General features: G+C 56.4%; 8 protein-coding genes across 8 annotated transcripts; 5 read left to right on the top strand and 3 right to left on the bottom strand.

Annotated features, from left to right (window-relative positions):
• Window positions 1-3,108: 3,108 nt before the first annotated feature.
• EX895_001312 (uncharacterized protein) lies at window positions 3,109-4,515 on the top strand (the record flags this gene model as incomplete). Its single annotated transcript, XM_029881911.1, has 4 exons — window positions 3,109-3,124; window positions 3,579-3,835; window positions 3,965-4,118; window positions 4,232-4,515. 4 exons carry the CDS (start codon window positions 3,109-3,111, stop codon window positions 4,513-4,515), a joined length of 711 nt encoding a protein of 236 aa, XP_029741512.1.
• Window positions 4,516-5,282: 767 nt separating this feature from the next.
• EX895_001311 (uncharacterized protein) lies at window positions 5,283-8,418 on the top strand (the record flags this gene model as incomplete). Its single annotated transcript, XM_029881910.1, has 3 exons — window positions 5,283-5,399; window positions 5,494-5,706; window positions 5,920-8,418. 3 exons carry the CDS (start codon window positions 5,283-5,285, stop codon window positions 8,416-8,418), a joined length of 2,829 nt encoding a protein of 942 aa, XP_029741511.1.
• A 160-nt stretch (window positions 8,419-8,578) lies between these two features.
• EX895_001310 (uncharacterized protein) lies at window positions 8,579-9,520 on the bottom strand (the record flags this gene model as incomplete). Its single annotated transcript, XM_029881909.1, has 1 exon — window positions 8,579-9,520. One exon carries the CDS (start codon window positions 9,518-9,520, stop codon window positions 8,579-8,581), a length of 942 nt encoding a protein of 313 aa, XP_029741510.1.
• A 618-nt stretch (window positions 9,521-10,138) lies between these two features.
• EX895_001309 (uncharacterized protein) lies at window positions 10,139-10,622 on the bottom strand (the record flags this gene model as incomplete). Its single annotated transcript, XM_029881908.1, has 2 exons — window positions 10,139-10,431; window positions 10,526-10,622. The coding sequence occupies 2 exons, from the start codon at window positions 10,620-10,622 to the stop codon at window positions 10,139-10,141; spliced, it is 390 nt and encodes a 129-aa protein (XP_029741509.1).
• A 2,655-nt stretch (window positions 10,623-13,277) lies between these two features.
• Window positions 13,278-14,899, top strand: EX895_001308 (uncharacterized protein; the record flags this gene model as incomplete). The annotated part of the gene is made up of 2 exons (XM_029881907.1): window positions 13,278-13,412; window positions 13,508-14,899. The coding sequence occupies 2 exons, from the start codon at window positions 13,278-13,280 to the stop codon at window positions 14,897-14,899; spliced, it is 1,527 nt and encodes a 508-aa protein (XP_029741508.1).
• A 430-nt stretch (window positions 14,900-15,329) lies between these two features.
• On the bottom strand, window positions 15,330-16,276 carry EX895_001307 (uncharacterized protein; the record flags this gene model as incomplete). The annotated part of the gene is made up of 3 exons (XM_029881906.1): window positions 15,330-15,357; window positions 15,476-15,750; window positions 15,896-16,276. The coding sequence occupies 3 exons, from the start codon at window positions 16,274-16,276 to the stop codon at window positions 15,330-15,332; spliced, it is 684 nt and encodes a 227-aa protein (XP_029741507.1).
• Window positions 16,277-17,931: 1,655 nt separating this feature from the next.
• On the top strand, window positions 17,932-19,725 carry EX895_001306 (uncharacterized protein; the record flags this gene model as incomplete). The annotated part of the gene is made up of 1 exon (XM_029881905.1): window positions 17,932-19,725. The coding sequence occupies one exon, from the start codon at window positions 17,932-17,934 to the stop codon at window positions 19,723-19,725; it is 1,794 nt and encodes a 597-aa protein (XP_029741506.1).
• A 1,213-nt stretch (window positions 19,726-20,938) lies between these two features.
• EX895_001305 (uncharacterized protein) lies at window positions 20,939-22,453 on the top strand (the record flags this gene model as incomplete). The annotated part of the gene is made up of 4 exons (XM_029881904.1): window positions 20,939-21,971; window positions 22,070-22,101; window positions 22,199-22,232; window positions 22,326-22,453. 4 exons carry the CDS (start codon window positions 20,939-20,941, stop codon window positions 22,451-22,453), a joined length of 1,227 nt encoding a protein of 408 aa, XP_029741505.1.
• Window positions 22,454-24,417: the final 1,964 nt, after the last annotated feature.

Below are 24,417 nucleotides of genomic sequence, written 5' to 3'. Positions count from 1 at the left end.
GAGGTTGGAGAGTAGAGTGTGACCCAGTTGTGAAGGCAGGGAGAGGAAGCCGCGTGGAGGGAGAGGAAGAGGTGTCGATGCAGATGAGCGCACGGACAGCGGCTGCGATGGTGGTGGCGGAGATGAGCGTGACGAGGATCGAGTCTAGTTGATGGCGCGACGGTGACAACGAAAGGCACTGGAACCGAGGTGGAAGAGATGAGGAGAAGCAGCGACACCGAATGTCGACGTCAATCAAAGCCAAAGAAACGACGAGATGGAGGTGATGGGAAGAGGGGCAAGCCTTGATCGTGATGACAGAAGAGAGAGCGCGATGTATCCAAGCTGCGTCAGATACGGTACTGCACGCTTGAACCCGAAAGAAAGCGTTATTTTTTCTTTGCCTTTCCTTTCACCGAACAACTCGATGACGGCGCGTCTCACCAGTAGCTGTGCCATAGCAATCAAAGGGGAGGCTATGATTCAAGGTGTAGTTTCTGCTGGCGCTTTACGCAAAATTTCGATTTACAGAAGATACTACACCACAAAAAACACCCCTTAGCGTGCTGCAGCCTGGAGTCTGGGGGGTCTAATTTTTTGTTTTGTTCTTTATTTGGCTAGTTGCTACGATGCGGTGACTGTTCCCCCTTGCCACCGAGGCTGCAGCTGATGCACGTCCCACCTTGTACAGTATACTTGACAGCGAGATGCGCTTTTCAGATGCTGTTCTGGGCAGCTTGGAGCATCAGCCTCTATGAAAGGCCGAGTCGATGATGTTGTCGAGCAGGATTCGTTGCTAGGAACGCACAAGTCGCCGACGAGACAGACTCAGACTCGCAGGCAGCTTCTTCAGGCAACTGGCGGCCGTCCTCGGCTGGCAGTTCGAATTGGAAGCTGCTTCTAAAATCGGAAAACGAATGACGGCAGCCTGCTGCTGTGGCTTTGCTCGGCACCAGTCCCGTTTCAGGAAAAGAAATACCAAATTCTTTTTAGGTTGGCGGCCGACGACGAGATAGGAGTCTTTGCGCTCCTGACATAGGTCACTGCTTCGTCTGCTCTCCTTGCTCATGTTCGCACCAGGCCCGCTTGCATCGACGATGAGCAAGTCAAACGGATGAATCGAGGGGGCTTCCGACCCAGAGGCGGCATCATCGAGCTTCCTACCGTTGTCGTAGATGGCTCACACGAAACGGAATCGAGGGGTCGAACCCCAAATCTGCATGAGGTTGCCGTCAGTGTCAAGAGGCACCAAGCAAGCCCCTTGCCTTGCTCTTCGGCTTTCACCCCTCAGACCCCAATCGTCAGTCGTTCTTGCTGCAATATCCATGATTTGCCCTGGTCCGGGTACAGCATCGTGTGGCCGAGGCCTTCTGTTGTTTGTTATGCCACGATCGGAAAGTATGGGCGGCGTTTTGTAGACAGTCCAGGCGGAACGAGCTGCTGATCACCAATCTTCCTCGAGATGGCAACATCGACTGACGTTGTAATGCGTGGGTGGCTGTGCTGTGGAGCAGGTGTCGTGGCACTTCCGCGGTCCCAGGACTGGCTGCCCCAGGAGCTCAGCTCGAATTTTTCGAGCATTTTCATCTGCCACGCGGGATCTTCGCATCAATTCCAGTGTACGGCATGCGTGTGTCAGTGTTGGTTTTGTTCTGCTAACGCGAAAAGCGAGAAGGTAGATGCGATCTCCCGATCTCCAAGAGGCTTTGAGGCAATGTTAGAGTGGCGTTTCTCCCGCTCCAATGGAGCCGAAAATTTGCAGAGCTTCAGATGTCGTCCGAGAGAGTGCGATCACCAATTTTCAGCGGCTGAGCTGGCGGAAGCCGCACACGCGCGCGTGGGACAGCCTGAAAGGCCTTGCCAGAACACGGAGATGAGAGAGTCGAGAGAGCGCGGGAGAAGGGCACCAGGTCGACACAATCCGCACCTCGCCTTGCCTCCGTCTCCTCCACCACATCGCAACCACATCCACTCGCAGCACTACCATCATCGTTTATACTCTTCCTCTTCGGTTCTCTCCACACCACCTTCACATCAAGTTTCAGCCCAACGTACACTCTCTACAAAATGGTCAGCATCTCACGAGTTCCCGATCCTTGCGCTCCTCGTTTCGCCCCTTGGCCAACTTGCAACGCGATCCTTGCCGTTCCGTCCATCGTCCGCGTCGCACTTTCATCGTCTGGAGAAGAATTTGGCTCGGCGGGCGCTCTACGCTGACGCTGTCGCAGCTCGAAGAACAGCCCATCTTGACGTTCACATTCGAATCCTTGCCTGGCCATAAACCTCGCCGGTGACGACCATGCAGACCGCGTCACGCTCTGCTCAGCGATGCATCCATATCCCGCTTGACATTGCCGCTTCGACACCGACCCTTTCGGTCAAGTCACTGCCCGCTTGCCTGGTCACTTTTGATCTGCATCGGTCGCCACCGGAGGGAAGCTCCGACAGCAGCTATCTCACCCGCTGTGTTGATCGTAGCTTCACAGTCGACAGCGCATTCGCGGTCTTTGAATGGATGTGCGCACGCAGAACGGACATCGACTCAACGGACAGGGACCTTGCATGGCTCACGTAGCCGAGGATAACAGAGGGAGGACCGAGCTAGATGCGCTGCGCCCCCGCCAAGCTCTTGCGCTTTGGATGGATACTGGCGCGTCATCTACGCACCGACGATCGCATCCGTATCGACTCTTCGGAACAACGCATTCTGACCAAACTTGCCACTTCACCTCTCATTCTCCTCCAATGCCCTCTCCGCTACTTGATGATGCTGCCGACCTCGAATTCGCCCGCTGCTGCTGTTACACTCTGTCTACCTTGTGTTGCAATCTCGCCTCTTCGCGTTCCGCCACGTCGCGCGCTGTCTCTGTCCCTGTGACTGCTGGCTCATTCCAACGTGCTGCAATCGTCCTGGCACCCTTCGCTCCTGCTGATCCGCACACTGTGGGTTGCTTTGATGGACTACGCCACGCTCTGCAACACGAATCCGCTATGCACGATACTTGGACAAAACTTCCGCGCCTCCGGATTGACTTGATCTCGACCTGATCTACAATCACTGCTGCTTTCGCCCGTCCTGTAACATCTGCGCTTGCGTCAATGCTTCTGTTTCTGACAACTCAACAGTCCATGAACATTGACAAGCGTAAGTGATGCACGGGCTAGACGAAATCATGCTTCCTCCGCTGGCTCTCGCGCAGCCCGTCCAACTCCTCCGCCGCTCATGGTGGATCGCAACGTTGAAGATGGCCACGTCCCGCTCGAAAGAGACAAGGTCTCTCGCATCGTAAGGATGCACGTCACGGGCACGCGACGGGCTGCTGCGGTCGTCAGCGACGCTGGATCAGAGCAGCAAGTGAAGCATGCACACGCGGCAAGCTCTAGGCTTCGAACGATTGCAACCAAGGCTGACACGTGACTCGTCCCGCCGACAAAACTTTGTTGCGCTCCGCGTCGTTTCTTTGTTACCATCGTGCGACTCTCCATCGCTGCTCCGATATCAACGGAAATCGCTGGACATTGCATCGACCGACGCCGTACATTGCGCACCCCGCCTCTGTTCTCGTTCTTTCTCTTGACCCCTTCTGATTGACCTACAGCCCTTGACCAGATCATCTCCGATCGCCCCAAGAAGACCGGCGCCGGCCGCAACAGCCAGCGCGGTCGTCGTGGGGGCCGTAGTGCTCGACCCGGCGCAAAGGCGGCAGCTGTCGGTGCTGGTGCCCAGAGTGCTGCCGTCATCGCCGCCTCGAACCGCAACAAGCCCCCCGTCGTGATCCCCGGCCGTAGCGGCAACACTGGCAGCAAGATTATTCTCAGCAACTTGCCTCTCGATGTCACCGAGGCCCAAGTCAAGGTTCGTATGAGCCGGTGAACTTCGTGTTCAACATCGCGCGCAAGCATCCGTCACGGCCGTCTAACTTACGTTTTCGATGTGGCACGCAATCTCTGTCCGCCCCTCACTTATTCGGCCGGCGTTCAACAGGAACTATTTGCCACCACCATTGGCGCTCTTCGCAAGGTGGCCATGAGCTACCGTGCCAACGGCCAGTCCACTGGCGTCTGCACTGTCGAGTTCCAGCGTGCCGACGATGCTGGCCGAGCCTACACCCAGTACAACAACCGATTGATCGATGGAAGTAAGTATCATTGCCGCCCCAGATGCGCGCAGAATCGCCACGACCATTCGCTCAACCTCTGTTCTCCTAACCATCTCTCGATTCGCTCTCTGTTCCCGTGTCACACCTCTCAGAGAAGCCTCTCAAGGTCGAAGTCGTCGTTGACCCCTCCAAGGTGGCTGCTGCGCCCGCTGCTGCAGCCAAGGGCGCCAAGGGTGCTGCCGGTGCCGGTGCCAAGGGCAAGGGAGGTCGCGGTGCCGCTGGTGCTGCCGGTGCTGCCGGTGCTTCGTCGCGCGGGCGTGGCCGTGCACGTGGCGCCAAGCGCGAGGCGCGCCCCAAGAAGACGGTCGAGGACCTCGACGCCGAGATGGAGGACTACAACAAGCAGGCCTCCACCGACGCTGCTCCTCAGGCCTAAGCAGCAGCACGCGCTCCTCCTTCCCCTCCGCCACACCACATTGTTTGCGCTCTCATCATGTAAAGCTCCGTCTCGCTCCCGTCAAAGCCCGTTACCCAAATCGATCGCAGCTCCGCGAGCAGTGCTCTTGTTTTAAGCCAACCTTCACCTCGTTCGTGTATCGATGGTTGAAAGTCTGTCTGGGGATGGCAACCGTTGCAGCAGTGTGTATCAGCTGGTGAGTGAAGAAGGATCTCGAAAAAGGATCTGACAGCGGCACTGAATTTCCTCCAAACGCGTCGTGCTTCGCGTCTCGTTCTTGAAAGAGAAAAAAAAAGGAAGAGTGAGTCGAGAGCAACACTTTTTCGGCGGCGTCGCTTTCTCGGTCATCTACGCGACACGACTCAGCACGAAAGTCTCCACTTCCCATTTTTGGCTCTCGTGGCTTTGAGTAACAAGCGCCCTCGAGTCCCTTTGTGAGAGGACAGCGAACATGCGAATGTGCTTTGCTGTTTCGACAACCTTGACCTCTTCGACGTCCAGCCTTTCCATCTTGACCGTCATTCCAGCCCTTCTTTACATGCCTTCCTAATCACATCAGCATATTACAATATCGCAAGCTCTTTACCCGCCCTCGTAGGCGACTGACTCATCCACGCCGGCACCAGCGAGTTTATCAGGGCAGCACTGCCTTCTCTGCGGCAGCTCGTATCAGGAACAGCTTCTCATCAAGCATTCGCATCATCCTCAAACCATACTCAGCGCAAGAGTGTGTCGACCCAAACGACATGACTGGCCCGGTATTGCGAACTTTGCCGACTTCCAGTCGAGCACAACCTTCCGACCTGTTCGCAGGGGTGCATTACTTCCTCAACAATGATCTTGACGAATCTACACAGCAAGAGGTGAGTATCATTGCGAGTCTTGGATTCGCTCTAGCGTTAGAGTCATTCGCTGACGGTCCCCTCTCTGCATTACCTTTGTCACCTGCGGCATCAGATCCGTTCATTGCTCTCCTCGGGGGGTGCTCAGGAACACAATCAGCAGTCTGTGCCAAGCAGCAGCCGGTCAGAGATGGGCCGCACGCGCTTCCGGCTCGACAGGACCACACACGTCATTGCTCTCAGCGTCGACTTTCCCGAATATCAGCACTGCCTAGAGCCTACGCTGCTGGAGCAAAGTTCGGCGTCAAAAGGACCTCTTGTCGTCACGGTAAGTGCACTCCAGTTGGCCGGATCAAAATCAAGCCGAGTCATGCATCTTTCTATGTGGCTGAGTCGAAACTGACAAGCGTAGTTAATCGGTCGTAATATCACCATCATCCCCTTTCTTCCCACGCCACTATCCTATTCGGCTCATCCGCTCCATCGTCGTGGTCACTTGGATCTCGGATAACCCTCCTCCAACGCTTCTCCGGTTGTACAGCCACAATGGGTACGTCGAAGTGCTCAGCTTGGCATCCGACTCAAGGAAGATCGGTTCTCCTGCCGAAGCGACATGATCTTCTCCGGCCTTTGCGTCACAGCCTCCAAGTCGGAACTCTCGAAAGCGGATCGAGAGCTGATTAGCAGCATCGTCGCCGCCTACGGTGGGCTGTGGCGAGAAGATCACTTTTCCGACGTCAACGTTTTTCTTACCACCTCTATCTCGAGCAATAAGCTCAACAAGATTGTCAACGCCCCAGGCAAACAGACCATCTGCGCGGCACCGCAGTGGATCAGCGATTCATGGCGTTTGCAAAAGCTGCTGCCACTCGACTCGTATCAGTTCCTTCCCGGACAGGCCACGCTGCCACCTTGCTTTGCCGGCCGCACCGCTAGTGGATCGCCTCTCAGCTCGCCGAGGAAGGACCGCGTAGCCATCAGTTTGGTCGGCGACACGCATCGCTCCATCTTTGACGTCACCGACAAGTCGGAGAACAGTGCAGGCCGAGAAAAAAGCGTCTTCCGCGGCAGGAGTGTGCTGTTGGCTCGAGATGTCTGCCGAGCTAGCGAGCAGCAGCTGCGATCGTTGGAGCACTTTATCCGACTCTCGGGAGGCACGTTGCGTCGCGCGCCCAAGGACTTGAACGGCATCGCGCAGGCAGTGCGCAACTCGGACTTTGTCGTGTGCCGATACAGAGAGGTGCAGGAGTTCCGCGAAGCCATCCGGCAGTCGAAGCAGGTCGGCAACCTCACCTGGCTCATCTGGGTTGTCTCCAACGACGTCCTGAGCGACCCGAGAGAAGAGCCTCTGCACTTCCCCGTGCCTCGACAAGGCATTGACGAGTTCAAGAATGCCTCGATCACCATCTCGGGCTACCGCGGCACCACGCGTCAGTACCTCACCAAGATGATCAAGCTCATGGGCGCCTCGTTTTCGGGCGCGCTCAGTGCCAGGACCAGCATCTGCGTGGCAGCCAACCTGGACAGCGAAAAGACGCAAAAGGCCAAAGAGTGGAGAGTGCCCATTGTCAACCACAAGTACATCGTCGACTCGTTCCTCGCCTGGGCACCTGTGGAGCGGGCCAAGCTGAAGTACATTGATTTCCCCGAAGGCATCGACTACAATGTTGATGTAGGCGACACCAGGGTCACAGACGAGAGCCTCGGTCCCTGGATCGACGGTGCGATCAACCACGATGAACCGGAGGATATGCCGACCAGCGACCCTGCTATGCCCATTGCGCCCTATGCGGCCGTCGAAACATCTGCTTCCGTGCCTGCTCACCGTGCGACGCCTGCAACGCCACCGGCCGAGGTCACAAGGCAGCCTCAAGCCTCGAGTGACGTCAACGAGCCTGCAGCAGCCCACGAAGACTCGACAGATTTTCCGACCTCGCCGCCACCAGCTACACCATCGCTGCAGCGCGACGGAGAACCAACGCACGATGACGCGTTCACGACCATGGATACTTCCTCCGAAATGCCCAGCTCGCCCGGCCGCTCCGAGCTCGCCATCGAAAACATGGCACCGAGCCCGACCAAGAGCCTCCTGTCGCAAAGAGGTACCAAACGCAACCGAATGTCGATCCTGCAGGATAGTGTGGTGCAACCTACGGTGGATCACCTGGAGGCCAGAGCGGTCGAGGACGAACTCGCAGAGCACAAGAGTGCCGTCGCGGCCAAGAAGCCGAGGAGGTCAACATCGCCGCGCACAGATAAGCGGCAATCCTCTGCTGCATTCGATGACGACGACGAGGATGCAATGGACGCGCGCAGTGACGCCCCTCTGCGTGTCGCCACGAGCAACTACAAGCTGAAGAAGAACGACGAGGCCAAGCTGAAAGCGGTTGGCATCGAGATTGTCGACGATATCGAGATTGCCGACGTGTTGGTCACGCCCAAGGTCTCGCGCTCGCCCAAGATGCTCTACGCCATCGCATCGGGCAGCGTTGTCATTGTCTCGCCAGAATGGCTGCAGGCCTGTCTCAAGAGACGCGAGTGTCTCGCTTTGGAGACAGAGGCAGACGCGTCGCCGTACAGTCTGATCGACCGTGAGGGTGAAAAGACGTACGGCATCGTGCTCGCCGACGTGATGCAGCGTCGCAAGGCTCAGTTCACGCAAGGCATCTACCACGGACACAAGTTCTGGCTGGGCCGAGGTGTGGACGAGAACGGATCGTTTTCGACGCTCATCCAAGCAGCGGGGGGCCAAGTACTTGCGGTGCCGTTCGACGAGGACAAGCTGCTCACGGAGCCGGGCCAGCACCATCTCATCGTCGACGAGGAGCACACGATCGAATGGCGGCATCTTATCGGTGCGACCACTACAGTCGACAGCGAGCCGCTCAAGTTTTTCAAGAAGCAGCTGGTTACCGACTGCATCTTTGAGCAGCAGCCGAGGTGGGATCGCCATCTGGTGGATACGAGTCGGCTGCTGGCCGGCAGTTCGGGTACGACGCCGGTGAAGCGCGGTCGCGGCGGTGGAGCGAAGCGTCGATGAGAAGCAATCTTGCGAATCCGGTGCCGCTTGAAAGTGGTGTTTTTCTCTCATGTACTCTATTCCAGTGTGATTAAGCTGTTCCGTTGCAAGACAGGCTCTCGAGAAAAAACTCTTGGTGGCTGTGCGTCCAGATTGAGGCAAGGCGGGTATAACAAGTTATCTACAGATTGCTACGAAGGAACTTGGTGTAGTCCTTGGTTGCCATGTCGAAGTTGGCGCCTGTGTAGATATTGAAGTGGCCGGTATCCTTGTAGTGCATGATGGTGGCTTTCGGGGCTTTTTTAGCGTAGGAGAGGGTGGGAGCGGACGGGCAGACCGAGTCTTTGCCGCAAATGGCGAACAAAATGGGGCAGTGGACTTTGGACGTCTTCCAGCCGGGACAGTAGAAGCCGATGTGCAGGACGAGGCGCGCCGCGATGTAGTCTTTGTACTCGGACTCGAGGTGCGGGGGGACCAGGTCGTAAAGCGTCATGGCGTCGTGCGAGTTCATCATTGCAGTTTCACCGGGTTTGCCCGCCAGCTTGATCGAGACGATCTCGTCCTTGCGTGTAAACAGCACGTCGCGGATGGCCAGACCCAACAGCTGGAACATAGGAAGGATGCCCGCACACCGCGCAGAGTGGAAACCGTTGGTGAAGGGACACTGGGACACGACAGCGGTGACCCTCTTGTCCCTAGCCGCGACCTCAATGACATGTCCGCCACTGAAGCTGCTTCCAAAAACACCGATGCGCTGCTTATCCACAAACTCGAGCTGCGCGGCATAGTCGATTGCAGCCACGTAGTCGTCGAGTTGGCGCTGGATGTCGATCAGCTGCCGCGGCGTCCCACCGCTCTCGCCCAGATGTCGGTAGTCAAACACAAGGCACACGATGCCCAGCTCGGCAAAACACGAAGCGTACCGGTCGAGCCCCATCTCCTTGATCCCGCCGAGACCATGGGCCATGACCACAACCGGATACAGCCGCGGCTTGCTCGAGCTCGAAGCTTTTTGCAAAGGTGCACCAGTGGGTCGGTAAAGCCATGCGGCGCAGAGTTCGCCGCCAGAGGGGAACTGGACATCTTCGCGGTCGAAGGCAGAGGTCGAAGCGGCGGTGGCCATTGTCAAGCGATCAAAATGGGTGTAGGCGACGGTCTTGGATTGAGTTGCGGGGTAACGTCCCACAACCCCAGACAGCGTCGTATTTGTAGCCTAGCCTGCCCACCACCAACACAAACTCAGCTACAACAAGGGGGCCCTGCGTGGAGAAGCCAGGTACAGGGCGGCGGCTTTCAATTTTTGCAAACAGGATTACCGGCAGCTGGAAGCACTTCAGCAGCACCAAGCCTGCTTGTTGAAAGAGCTTGCGCAGTTGATCGTCAGGTGACATGTGCGGGGGGCTCTCGCCTTCCCCCGTATTTCGCGAAGCGTGATAGCTGAGATGTGAAACAAGACTAGCATCGATCGTAATCAGCTATAGATCGCGATACAGGAAAATCTAGAACTACAGTATCTTAGGGTCTCCTGCCTCTTTCCGACGCCGGCAGATCACATCCGAGTACATCAAACGTTGAGATTGGCGCAGGACTCGAAACGGCATTGACGGATCTGCTGGAAAAAACGGAGCCCGCACTAACTACGACCCCGGCCAGCGCACTAACGGCAAGTACATGCCTTCTGTCTGCATGCAAGCAACAGCGCTCTCGAAAGAGGGAACTGGATAGCCTAGCTCTGGACAGCTCAGGACTTGATCTTGTCCTTGATCTTGTCGGCAAAGTTCTGTACCGAGCGTTCTGCGTCGTAGAACGTGCCGCTGTCGGCGCTGTTGAACTCGTGTTCCCTGCCCGCGTTGAGAGTGACGCCTCCGCCGGTGCGGTTGCTTCCCCTCTCGCCAGCGTCAAAGCCTTCGCCAGTACCAGCAGCGGCTGCCTCGACATCTTCGCCACCCGCTCCGCCGTCGAGACCCTGGCCAGGAATGTGGTCTCTGGCTCCAGCACCGGCGTCGACTCCTTCTCCTGGTCCGCTCGTACGGCCTATCCCAAATGTGGTGAAGTGAGAGATTGCAGTCTGTCTGTCAGTCAGTCAAAAAAGCCGACGCAAAGTGCAGTTCGAGAATGCGCAACCTACCTGCGGTCTCGGCATCAACGTTAAGGCCCTCGCCGCCTTTGGTGCCTGCCACCTTGTCGTAGGATCCTTGACCTGTGTCGAAACCGGAAGACGACATGTTTGTTGGCAAATACTACTGCTGTGTAGATCAACTGCTTGGCCCAGCGTCTGGTTCAATGCTGGTTCGTAGATCTGCTGTGTTTTGTTCTCCGGCGAATGCACAGATGATGATGGTTCCGCACAAAGAGCTTGTTCAAGCTCAGGTTCCAAGCTTGTACGATGGGCTTGTTTCATCCCAGGACTCTTTGCGAATTGCACTTGCAGGTGGAGCGGGGCCGAGGGGCCCTGACCTCTCACTCATCATGACGAGCTGGAGCAACCTCGGCTGTCGAGGTCTCGACGTCACTGTGGACGGTGGTGCTCGAGCTGGAAAATGTGGGGAAAGCGCGCAGAAAAAGCAAAAGAGGATAAGCGAAAAAGAGAAACAAGAAAGTGACCAATAAAATTGAGGTCGAGAAATGAGCAACACCAACAACTGCATCCGCAGGGGGATGGCAAGACTTATATACTCGAACATGAGCCATGGCTCTAGCATCTCGACGATCCGTGCGAGATCACTCACGATACCAAGGGAAGACACGGCTGAGCTATGCTCGAGGAGGATCTTGGCAACCAGACGACGAGGGCGGCTGATAAGATCCGCGGGCTTCGAGAAAGGTATACAGAAGAAAAGCATGGTGCAGCGCCGAAGATTCGATGGTCGTGTGACACGCGAGGGTCTGCAACCTGGATCTCCCACACGGCTACACACAAACGGAGAATGCGGGGTAGGGTAGAGCCCCTGTAGTAACGCCGCCTGACTTTGACTATCTCAGCGTGAGCTCGGTGACAAGGCGACAAAGCAAGCACCCAGGAATGGAGGAGAAGGGATGCCGTCCTTCCGACATTGTCGGAACGAAGCATGAACAAGCACGCAGTCACGGAGGACCAGGTCCATGCTTGGCAGTCAGGGTCTCGGCTTGCAGCTAGCTTTGTGGGGTAAGCAAGAGAGCTCGGCGAGCGACTCCGGACAAGACGTACGAATGAAGGACGTCAGAAGGGAAACAGCCGGCCGAGCGATGCGCAGACCGGGGCGGATACGACGGTGGGGTGTATATGGAACAATCGCAGTTGCTGTCAGCATCGGGCCCGCTGCTCGTTCGGGATCTGAAATTTCAGTCGAGGGCCAGGAAACGACTGACTGGTGGATGGAAGTCTATCCGATCTGGAATCCCCAAGTTCACGTGTCCAACACGGCGAGGTTGAGGGGAACAACGACAGGCAAGAGCGGGCCTTTTTACATAGGAGACCGAATCGCGGGGTAACCAGTGGACAGCAAAGTGTCGGTCGAGAGAGCCACTGTTGGCCTCGAAAGCCGTCCTGGTCGACCAAGTCGTACGATAGCTGCGCCAGCTCGGCCATTTCTTGATGGAAGTCGCGGCTGTTTCATGCGGCCACGCGGTCAAATATGGATTGGATGACAGCCACCAAGCAAACAGCCGCAGTTCTCGCCCATTCATTCAGTCATCCCGAGTTCATCAATCTGGGGCAGCCATCGTGGGGCTCCGCTGCTGCCAACTGCAATCCAATGTACCCCGCATCGACGCAGTATGATGGAGCCGTGAGACAGTTCCCCACCTTGCAGCGAGTTCCGTCCGTCCGTACGCACAGTCGACATTGCCATTGCCTGGCAACAAGGACAGAACTGCGCAGAGCGAGCGACTGACTCGGACGGGCCAATGAGCGTTTGCGTCGAGTCAGTGTAGCGAGTACAGCACCGGTCACCAACACGAAAAAAAAAAGAGCAACGGAGAAATTGCTCCCATCCACGCGTCCGCGGTCTGAGCGGCGCTTGCAAGCGCCTGCCTCAAGGCAATACGACCAACCGTCGGAGGCCAATAGCAACTCCGCTTCCCCTGCCACCCGACCTTGTTGCCTTGTATCACTGCGTGTACTCTCTCTCGTCTTGAGTGACCCAGAAAGATCAAAGGTCGTCCATCTCGACTGAGCCCTTCGAGACACTGTCGCCCTGGCAACATCAGCAAGGTTTGTCGTGGTCTCGCTTGCCGAGTTGGGTTTTCTCGCGCTTGTGCCTGATGCGACAATCAACTATTAACTCCATGCGCTCGTGGTTTGGTCGTGGTCCTAGCCGAGCTTCTGCGCTCACCGGTGTCCTTTCCTACCTTCTCGTTCTGCTCAGGGCAGAAGATCAGCAGTTAGCCCCATCTTTGCTGCGCTTTTGACATTCTCGTCTTCTTGTCGTTCGTTGCACCAACTTTCCTCATCCCGTTGCAGGGAGTGTGAACCATCCATTCCTACCATACGCTTCCTCCTGCATTCACCATCCTCAACGCCACGCTTTGCTTCCCTCGCATCTTTCCACACCTGGGTGTCGCTTGCACAGCTCGTTTCCTTTCCTTTGCGCTGCGAGTTCGTCGCTCTTGCTGCTGCTCGTCCCAACAAGTCTTCATCTGCCCCGTCTCTTCCCCGCAATCTGCCTGTTGCTCGCATTCCCCACGGACCCTGGCCTGGTGCCCTTGATAAGTTTGCCACCTTTGCTTCCTTACTTATACCCTCCTTGTTGTCAAGTCACAACCATTCACCTCCCCCGTCAAGCCTCGCAGCCCAGCCTTCCTCCAACGCCTCCCCACCCAACGTCAGCAGCCCAACCATCGTTCCGCACACAGTACCTCACCACCTGGATTCACTCGCGGACTGCAACTAGAACGCCACCATGAGGTCGGGTCAGCTCAACCATCCGGATCCGGCTCACCCATACAACCTCCCAACATGGAGGAAGCTGCTCATGCTTGCCACCGTGTCGCTCACTGCATTTGCAGCCAACCACATGGCTGGAGCTCATTTGACTGTACGCATCCTCATGCCGCTTTCTTCAGATTCACCTGCCGATTGCTGACGTACCTTGCGTTTTCGCTTTGTTTTCACCGCTCATGATGTTTGCAGGCCTTCCACCCGATGTCGGTGTCCTTTGATAAAAGCATTGCGGCGATTGCCAACACGATCGGTATCGCTATTCTCGGTCTCGGAACGGGTCCTCTGCTGTGGAACGCCTTCTCCGAATCGATTGGTCGTCGACCAACCTACATTATCGGTTGGACTTTGTACATTCCATGTGCGGTCTGGCTGAGTCGAGCGGGTAGCTTCAACAGCTTTGCTGCTGCTCGATACTTTGCTGGGTTTGTCAGTTCTGTCTCTCAGACTGTGCCCGCTTCGCTCATCTCCGAGACTTTCCAGCCGGAACATCGAGGTGCTGCTATCGCTACGTGGACGGTGCTGCTCATTGCTGGTCCCGTAACCGCGCCTGTGATCGGTGCGGGTATCTTGACACGCACTACCGACTGGCGATGGATCTACTACCTCGTGCTCATCCTTGCCGGTGCCTTGTGGTTCTGCGTCCTCCTCTTCATTCCCGAGACGCGATACATTCCCAACACATCCGCCGCCGCCGCCACCGCCCACACCACGGCCGGTGCACACAACCCAACGTCGACGCTCGACGAAGCAGAAAAGAAGGACTCGCACTCGATCGAGCACGGCACATCGACTCCACCGCTCACCAACACGGTCACGCTCGAGAATGGCTCCTCGTACGGTCGCGTTGGCGCAGCATGGTATCCATGGAAGGAGCCGGTTCGATTCCTCAACGAGATCGTCGCGCCGCTCAAGATGGCCATGTACCTGCCGCTGATCCTGCCCTCGATCCTGTACGCTGTCATCTTCATGTGGTCTGTCGGCTTCACCGTGGTCAGCCCACAAGTGTTCCCTCGCCCGCCCTGGCACTTCACAAATGTGCAGGTGGGTCTTGCGTTCATTGCTGCCGCAGTGGGCGCTCTGATTGGCAAGTTTGCAGGTGGCTACGTCAGCGACTGGACCGTCGACTATTTCGTCCGTCGAAACTCGACCGGTCCCAACGCAGGCAAGCGTGTGCCCGAGTACCGCCTCTGGGCACTGCTCCCGCACGTGCCCTTGCTCACCCTCAGCCTGCTGCTCTTCGGCATCGGCTACAACAACAAGCTCGGCTGGCCCGTCGAAGTCATCGGCGGCATCGGCGTCTACTATGTCTCGAACTCGGCCGCAGGCGGAATTCTGCAGACGTACATCATCGAGTCGTACATCACCCAGGCCGTGCACGGCATTGCGCTCTTCAACTTTGTCAAGTGCGTCCTGGCCTTCTCGGCACCCTTCTTTGTGCCCGAGTGGGCGTTAAGGGACTTCACCAAGGCGTACGTTGTCCAGGCCGTGGTCACCGCCGCACTGACGCTGGCAACGCTCGTGGTGCTGCTCATCTTTGGCGCAAAGCTGCGTCGCGCGCAGAAGATGGTCTCGACTGCTTGATCGGTTCGCTCGCTCGTGATTTTGACTTGCTCGGGTTTCAGAAATGTCTTGTCATGTCCCCGTTGTGCGGTTAGGCGCACACGCTTCCATTTGTACTTATGATGCCTCACGGAATTGATGTTTTCTCTTCGCACAGACAGCGCGCGCCTTGATCAAGTTTGTGGCGACAGGGGTTCGACGTTGAGCACTCGAGCCCCAGCAGTTCGTGCGGTAGACTTTGACACATCCTCCTTCCAGCGGGATCAGGACCGCTCAAAAAAAGTTCGCAGGTCGACCGCACAGAGCAGCAGAAGCCAAAGAAGCAAGGCTCGTTCACTGGCAAGGAGGCAATGTAAAAGTGGCGTCCAAGAGGCTATGAGTACAATTTTGTTTTGTTGGCATGCAAGTGGCGTGGGAGGTCTCATGCTCGAACGCGGACAAGGTCATCCGCTCATTGTGGTCGGGGCGGCATACCGAATCTGTTAGGCGTGTAAAGCGAAAGAGCAGAAACCGGTCAGCTGATATTCGGTCGTCTTGGTTCCGAAGACACACGCACACGACTAGTAGAGACTGTAAGCGGAGAGAAGGTGCACTTACCCGGGCGGGGGACGCGGAGGGAAACCTCCTGGTGGAGCGACGGGGAAGCCCGGAGGTGGACCGCCGGGCATGCCGGGAAAGCCAGGTGGACGGAAACCAGGAGGTGGGCCCACAGGCATGCCTGGAGGTGGAACGGGCATACCAGGCATACCGGGAGGTGGTCTTGCGTAGGGCATGGGTCGAGCCATCATAGGAGGTGGGGCTCCAGCCATGGGCGGCACTGCCAGACCCATTCCTCGGCCCATGGGCGCGCCTTTTCCGGGACCGGGTTGCATCTGCGAAAGCAAGAAAAGATGATGTCGAGCGTCAGTACATTGCCAAGCAGTTGAGAGAAGGTCTGTCGAGAGCATACATCGCGACGACACGGTGCCAGCTGCAAAAGTCGTGCAGGATGGCAAATCGGCAGGGCGAAACACTTACAGTCGCTTGTTTCCTGTCATCCGCCGGCGGAGGCGCCTCGATAGCCATGCTGACGATGTTTTCACCACGCAGAATGAGCAGACCCAATGTCCGCTTCTGCTCCAAAATGGCATCGGGAGCACCTGCGGATGCCGGTGCGTCCTCGTCGTCTTCAGCGTCCTCGACACTGGCATTTGCCGCTTTACTAGCCGCTGCTGCTTTAGCCTTTGCTTTTCTGGACTTGATCTTGCGATATTCCTGTGAGTCGGCGAGGACGAGATTCATGTGTGCGTCGAATGCGAGGAGCTGGCCGACGATCTGGCGCGAGTCGTTGAGCGTGATGCGGAGCCTGTAGTTGATGAGCGACATCATCTTGCCGCCTTTGGGCTTTGTGGGAGGCATGGCGGGCGATCACGAGGAGATATGCTGGGCTGCTAGGCTCGTCGCTACTGCCGAGAAGGTGCGCTTTCGATGCGCAAAGACGAGGCTGGATCTCCCGATTCTCGTCGACTGGAAGGTATCAATTGGTGACTGCAAGGTGCGCAAGCAGTGGTGCGGATTCGAAGGGCGTGGCTCTATGTAACCAAACGAGTACTGGGTCAGTGGCAGGACAGGGCACGGCTGTCGATGAATGTGCAAAGATAGAGGAGGAACAGAGATGCAAGTTCCAAGAACCGATTCAAGCAACGACGTGCCAAAGTCAAATCCAAGACTCGGAAAACGGCCCAGCGCAACTGGTCACGTGTCTTTCTCCTTGCCTTTCTTTCGAAGAACAGCAAGCCCGCTCTAACAGATACAACCATTCGCTTTCTTCGTTGGCGCCTGACCTTAAGAATTGAAATTATAAATAATAGATGACTCTCGCCATGTCGGCATCTTAACGCCTGGTCACATTCACGACTAGATGAGCTGTTCAGCTAGACACATTTAGCAGCTTGGATGCCAGGCAGAGCAAGAGTCCGTTTGTCCATTTGCCCGTCTTGCTGTGGGGTTGGGGTTGGGCTGCGACCGACCTTTCATGCCGGCTGTCGGCGGTGATATGCACGCAGTTGTTTGCTTTTTGCGTGTGCATTGCGCGTGGGAGAAAGGGTGCAATGCAGGCAGGCAGTCAATCCAACCGAGCTTCGTCAAAATGGCATGAGATAGCAAGAGGCGTAGGCATGCTGGCAGTGGCAGACAGCGTTAGCATTTCCTATTGTCATTCATGCCTTTGTGCATCTCCGATCGCGGCGAGGGGGGCGTCGACGACTCGACGTCCAACAACTCTTGTGAGACCTTGACACAAAGTGAGATGCATTCGATCGGACTGAGCACCAATTGCCGCCTCGAACAGCACCAGCAGCAGCAGCATGATCGATGATTGCGACTCGCTTAGCCCCAGGCTTTCGTGCTTGGCATCATGAATCGCCAACACGCGGGGATATCTTGTGGCCACTCGATTTGCTCGCTGCGCGCTCGCTTCCTCGCTTCGGCTGCTGACAACGTCAACGGCAACCGCACATATCGAAATAAGAACCAAAGCTCGCCCGTCCTGACAACCTCGTTCTTCGATCTTCGCATAACCAAGGCCTTCGTTTCGAAATAAATCGAACCAAGTTGAGGTGTGAGCCAAGTGAACCCGAGCAACGTGCTTGCTCTCCCGCTCCTCCCCTTCCCGTCAAGTGGCATTCGCGCCCTCTTCCGGTTCCCCGCTGTGTTCCTCGCTGTTGCTGTCCTTCTTCTCGAAGCTTCGGATAAAGCAAAGCAACGCAACGCATCGCCAGCTTCCCGCCTGGATCCTCTCTTCTCCTTGCCCACATCGACCTCTTGTCGTGTTCCTCCATCTTCACTGCGTTCGTCCTTCTTACCTTGGCCACTTATCTCTCGTTCCGGCTGGTTCAATTGCTCGCAGGGTGCAATCAACTTCTTACCTCTTTTGACTCGAGGTGTCTTGCCGCATCACCTAAGGCCGCTTTCTTGCTCGCCATCAATTGGTAGCTCTCAGTCACGACGACACGACCATAATCCTCAGCAGCAATCTACCGAGAACCTTACCGCACATACGCTTACCTTCCAGCATGCCGCCCTTCCTTTCCACCTTCCGCTCGAGGACCAACTCGATGCTCGACAACATCACCGGCATCATTCCAGACTCGCCTTCCAGCAGCACTTCCAAGGACAACTCTCTCACCTGCAGAAGGTGCGGCAACCGCTTCCGCGACAGGCTCGAGCTCAGCTCGCACTTCAACTTGTTACCCCATCACTCGGATTACAAGGACAGCTACGACTTTGCCTCCTTCACTCGTCCCAAAGGCCGCAGACGCACCAAGACGCGTGAAACAAGCAACGACCCGGGCAAGTCTGCAGAGCCCACTCAAGTCGTTTCACCCATTACCGCCAGCTTCAGTGAGACACAAGCTTACTACCAGGACCAGCAAGCCGAAAAAGATCATGGCGACGATACCCGTCCGACTTTCCTTCGCAAGTTTTCAACTTTGTCCAACTTGAACTTGAGCGCCATTCCAACTGGCGATCAGCCGCTTTCGCCGCCGGCCACAGACTACGCCGATCAAGATGCTAATCAGTCACCCAGATCCCCCAAAGCCAAAGGCAAGCAGAAAGCAGCCCCTCGATTGCCACGAGACGGATCTTTCCAGTACGGTCAACCGCTCGCTTCGTCAGACGAAGAAGACAATCCTACCGCCTTTGCATCGCCCTCGTCCTCCACCCGCTTTGCTGATTTCGACTCTCGCCCGCGTGCTCGGAGTGCCACCATCCAGGGGCTCATTTCCGAACCTGTCTCATATCATTCTTCTTCCTCGATTGCCTCGAGAAGCAGCGGCGCCAACCGACCAGCTTCACCGCTACCTCCCAAGCTCCCAGCCTTTGACTGGCAAACGACCAAGGAGAAAGCGCTGCCTAACTTCCCAGACCAGAGCGACGACACAGCTTCCGTCGCTTCTGACAGCAGCTTCCGCACTGCAACATCCATCGAGATGGGCCACGAGAAAGCGCAACTCAAGGCTCGATATGCTGCCGACGAAAAGTCTTCCAACAAGCCTCTTGAATCCTCAGGTCTTGCTTCGTCATCCATGTTTGAAAGACCCGCCGTCCACAGACCCAATGACGACCGAGAGCGAGGCGAGCAGCGTCGTCGTATCCGATCGCGAGCGCGACATGGAAGCGAGTCCAACTTGCTGCTCGAGTCGATGGGCGCTTCCTACGACGATGCTCCTCCTTCCTACCACGACTTGCACGGCGATAGTGACCCTTTCGACACTGTTGCCTCTGGCTCTCGTCGTCCCTCTCGTCACATGGCCTCTCGCTCGGACGGATTTGCAACCATGCCTGCTTCGCCTGTTACCCGCTTCCCACGTCGTCCTCGCCTATATACCGACCAAGGGTCTCGCTCCACTGCCGATGCCAGGTTTCCTGTCTCGTTTTCGTCTCACGACGATGCGCGACGCAACGACGAGGATGACTTGTACAGCTCGCGCTCCGAAAAGGCGCACAAGGGTCCGGTTCGCCCACCGAACAAGTCGAGAACTACCGACGCCAATATGCCCGCGCTCGTAACCTCTTCTTCTTCGCCGTCTTCACCATCACCCTCCTCGCCCAAGACTCCATTCGACTACATGGCCGAGGCTCCGCTGACTGCTCCACCGCTGGCGCTTCCACGTCCGCACCAGTCGCCCAAAGCCTCTTCGTCTGGTCGCAGAAGTCGTCACACCAGCCGCGCGAAGTCGGACGCTGCCGCTCCCAGCACGCGATGCCCGACTTGTTTCGCCAAGTTTGCCTCACTGGACAAGACGTTGGAGCACCTCGACAGCTCAGACTGTGGCGCCGTCGAGTTCGAGAGCGGCATCAACTAGTTGAGCTCCAGAGTCGAAATGTGGGGTAGCCCCAGTTGGTTGATTTGGGTGTCGACTGTGTGGCACATGCCTTGGTCGCTGCAAGGTGGTTTCAGTGAGTCTGCGCGTTCCGTGACGGTCAGCCTGAGTGCTCCGTCGGTAGACTTGTGGGGCACCACGTTGGGCTTTGTACGCGGGTGGGGCGCGACCATGCGGCACTCTTCATTGGTCGTACACTCTGCTTATCTTTAGTACGCTACGCATGCTCAGATACAATGCACTGAACCTACTTTTGCTCTCATTGGCTGTGCGGATCTCTGTCATTAGCGAAGCTCGTGCATGGGGCACATCGGTTGACTACATGGATCACGGAGAATTCCGACCAATCGTGTGCAGCTCTAAGTAAAGGATGGCTGGGGAACACCAGCATGGTCGCTCACATTGTCCCGAGTCGTTCTTTCATTACACAATGGGCTCTTCGTAATCACATAGTCTGGAGGCCACTTGCATGCAGCATTCTTGAGTATGTGACCTGCTATCTAGTTACCGCTTGGCGGTCTCGCTTCTTGACGCTTCGCAGAGCCTAGCGAGGGGTAGGGTCAGAGCAAACCCCGCACACGGTTCACGGCCAGCAGATCCCACATTGAGGAGAGCCTGTGAGCTGAGCTGGGCACTAGAAATGCAGCTGCTCCCTGTTTGCCGTGGTGACCGCCCGCCCGTCGCTTGTTTGAATCTCTGCCATCCGCGAGCGACGCCGAGCTGTAAAGCGTGCTGTCCCGCGTAGTCTTCCAGGGTCCGCTAACCCTAACTTTTTAGCGAGCCAAGCGGCTGTTTGCTATCTAGTAGCGCGTGCTTCCCGCGGTCAAGATCCGGTGCAGTTTGCCTAGCGAGCCTAGCTTACCTGCAGCTTTTACCCCGCAAATGGTAATATCCTTGTCAGGTATGCTCTCTTAGCTCGTTTCTGCTTGTGCTTCCAGGTCCAAGGAACCAACCAGCATCTCGGTCTTGCCTCGCGCTGCATCGTGTCCGTGCATTGGGTCCCTGCCCCACCATTGACAAGCAGCAATTTGTCGCCCCACACTTTGCTTCGTTTTGGTCTTCCTCTCCGCATCGATTGACGAGCACATAAAGAGACCAACTTGCTACTCCTTGGCCAGCATCAGGATCCCGCACCAACACGAAATCCTCTCTGAGACTCTTACAACTGACGCGCCACTTGTCCGTTTCCATCACAATGACCACCCCCGATAAGTCCTCCCTGCAAGCAGGAGTGCAGAAGGTCCTCGACACCTACACCGCCGGCACCGGTCCTAGCAATGTTCCAGGCGCTGTGGCTTACATCGCCGACGCCAGCGGAAAGGAGGTCGCTTGGGCAGCTTCCGGTCTGATCGAAGTGGGCAAGCCCGAGCCGATGCAGAAGGATACCATCTTCTGGATTGCCAGCTGCTCCAAGCTGCTAATCGCCATCTCAGCTCTGCAGCTCGTAGAGCGCGGCCAGCTCAACCTTGACGACAGCATCGCCAAGTTCCTCCCCGAGGCCGGCGAGCTCAAGATGCTCAAGGACGGCTCCACGCCCAACAAGATTCCTACCGTCAAGGACACGCTGCTCATCCTTTCCGGACAAGCTTGCGCGCTCTTCAACCAAGATCTCGCCGACTGGTATGGCTCCAAGGGCCTTCCTCCTACCGCTCACCTCGACTCGAAAAGGGAGCGCCTCTTCACCCCTTACGCCTCACAGCCAGGCGAGGAATGGAACTACGGCTTCAACATCGACTGGGCCGGCATGGCCATCGAGGTCATCACCGGCAAGGATCTCGAGACGTACTACCGCGAAAACATTTTCGAGCCTCTTGGTATCAAGGAAATCACCTTCAAGCCACGATCTGCTGGTCTCGTACCACGCCTCGCCGGCAGCCACGTGCGCAACGAACAAGGCGAGATTACCCCCTTCTTCCCGCTGCTTTTGCCCGAGGAGGACCAGATGGAGGCAATCTACCCTGGTGCCGGTCTGTTCGCCAATGGCTCTGAGTACGTCAAGATCCTCGTCGCGCTTCTCAACAAGGGAACACACCCGGTCTCGGGCGGTACCATCCTCAAGCCTGAAAGTGTCGAGCTCTTGCGCAAAGATCAGCTCGAAGGAAAGCTCATCGACGACCTCGAGCGCAAATTCGACCAAGTCATCCCCGCTGTTATCAGCGACCGATTCGTGGGCTGCCTCTCGCCTGGTCTCAAGAAGAACTGGGCATACGGTGGTCTCAGGCTCAAAGGTGAGTACAACCATGGCGATGCTGCAGTAGCCATCATGTTTGGATGCGAGCGTTCTGCTAATACTTGTCTCTTTCCTGCGATTCCTTTTGTCAAACAGAGAAACACCCGACGCGTGGACTCAGTGACGATGTGCGTTCTATCTGCCTTCCGTGTTTCCTGCATTGATCGACGTCCAGAACTGACCTTGAACCATCTCGATCTGTTACTGCTCTGCACTCATGAACAGTCCTTGAGCTGGTGCGGTGTCCAGAACAGCTACTGTAAGTCTATGCCTACCGACCTGATGATCTGTTGGCGCTGACGCAGACACTGACACAACTTGATTCGACTCATGTGTTTGTACTCGCCTGCAGGGTGGCTCGACTTCAAAGATGGAACCTGCGGCATGGTCCACACTCAGATGAGCCCTTTCCCCGACAAGGCTGCCGAAGATCTGCTCGCCGACGTCGAGAGCCAGGTGCACGCCGCCTACGCCAACTAGACATCGCTGAGAACCTCGAACTCATGCCCCTGGTCGGAGGCCTTGCGCTTGTCCACCTTCCCCTGTACTCTGACCGATGCTGCCGATAATGAACAGTGGTAATTTGAACCAAACCAATACGCAGAAGCTCCATGGCTTACCCGGGCGACTCACATAGTCTGTGAAGACATCGAGGTGAGGAGCTAGAGGTGTGTGGTATAATTGTAGCTGTCTGCGAGATCGGCCGTGCCCGAGACGCGAATCAATGTGTGCCAAAAGCCGCCGTCCTCTTTTGGTTAACCTGTGGGTTTTCCGGTAGAATGGCCCCTGGCTCCTGTCCATCAGCCACACACTCAACATTAGCTGCTCACCCCCACCGCTTTTGCCTCTGCAAGACCTGTCAAAGCTTCGCAGTTCCTGTGCAAAACTCGCTCGCGTCGTGACGGCCGGAAAAAGAAGCATTCACCTCGGGTATCACCTAGCGAACCTGCGCTTACCCTTGCCTGAGTGGCTGGAATCCCCCGCACCGTAAGGTCCTGTTCTTTCGCTGAATTTGCCGATGGCCCTTGTCAATTAATGCACGCGGTCGACGATGTTTCAGGCTGAATGGTGGCAGGGTATTGACTTCAAGATGCAGATAGGTTTGCGGAGGACCAACTACAAAAAGAAGACGGTCCATTCGAAGTATTTTGAAATGAACGGAAGCCTGTCTAACACAAATCTGGAGACCCCGTTGTATTTTCAAATTTCTCAGCAGAGAGACGGTCTGATACAAAGGTAGAGACGGTCTAATTCAAAGGGGGGAGACCTCCCAGTTGGGCAAGGTTCACGCACCTCCACTACCTTTAACGCTATAAGACTGTGACCCGCCAGCTGTGAGCCGTGTGACACCTAGCTTCCTCCTTATCACATCAACTTGCACCTTTCAACAAAAACCAAAAATCGACACTGCTCGACTAGTGTTTCGATCAATCCAGTATGACTTCATATTTCTCAAAGACAACCTGTCAATGCGGCGCTGTCTCCTTCCCCGTCTCTGCACCAGAGCCTCTTGCGATCTACATCTGCCACTGTCTCGAATGTCGCAAACAATCCTCCTCGGCCTTTGGGGTCACATACCTCTTCCCGGTCGAGGGTATGTGGCCTCCTGAGTCAACATCTGCACGTGACAATTTGTCGCGATGGACGCGCCCGACAGACGCAGGCAACACCTCTGAGGCGTGGTTCTGCCGTCACTGCGGGTCGAGGATGATCCATCGCTCGATCCTCCCTGATGGGACCTACAAGAAGACCCTCTCGGTCAAAGGAGGGTGTTACGAGGGATTTGGGAATCTGGATAAGGCAAGGCATATTTTCACAAGAACAGCGGTGGTGCCTGTCCCGGAGGATAGTGACCTGGGCGAGCCGACCGACGGGGCCGATTAAGCTTCACGTAGATGTGTGATGGTGGTGGTGGTGACGACGACGATGTAGATGATGAATAAGGTCATTGAAAAAAGCCATCGCAGGGTACATGGAGACGCAAGCTTCCAGGCCCAACAAAGTGCTTTGTGAAGCGGTCCCGGTCTGAATGCTTCGATCTGGACGGAGGCGTTGAAGCAGTAGGCGTTCTGAGATTCTCGCAGCGACACGGTGTCGCCAGCGTCGTTCGGTTCCAACCGACTTCTAGCAAAGGGACGTTAGCTTGAGACGCGTTCAAAAGGGACCACTTGAAAAATGCAAGACAGTCCAATACAATTCCAAAGTACGTGTGTGTTTGCAGAGAAGACGGTCTGCTACAAAATGGTAAGGAATTAGGGTTAGGGTTAGGGTTAGGGTTAGGGTTAGGGTTAGGGTTAGGGTTAGGGTTAGGGTTAGGGTTAGGGTTAGGGTTAGGGTTAGGGTTAGGGTTAGGGTTAGGGTTAGGGTTAGGGTTAGGGTTAGGGTTAGGGTTAGGGTTAGGGTTAGGGTTAGGGTTAGGGTAGGTTAGGGTTAGGGTTAGGGTT

Source organism: Sporisorium graminicola, chromosome SGRAM_11 (genome assembly GCF_005498985.1).
Source record: "Sporisorium graminicola strain CBS 10092 chromosome SGRAM_11, whole genome shotgun sequence".
Lineage (NCBI taxonomy): Eukaryota > Fungi > Basidiomycota > Ustilaginomycetes > Ustilaginales > Ustilaginaceae > Sporisorium > Sporisorium graminicola.
Note: the sequence above shows the minus strand (reverse complement) of the source record. Positions and strands in the feature narration are given on the sequence as shown.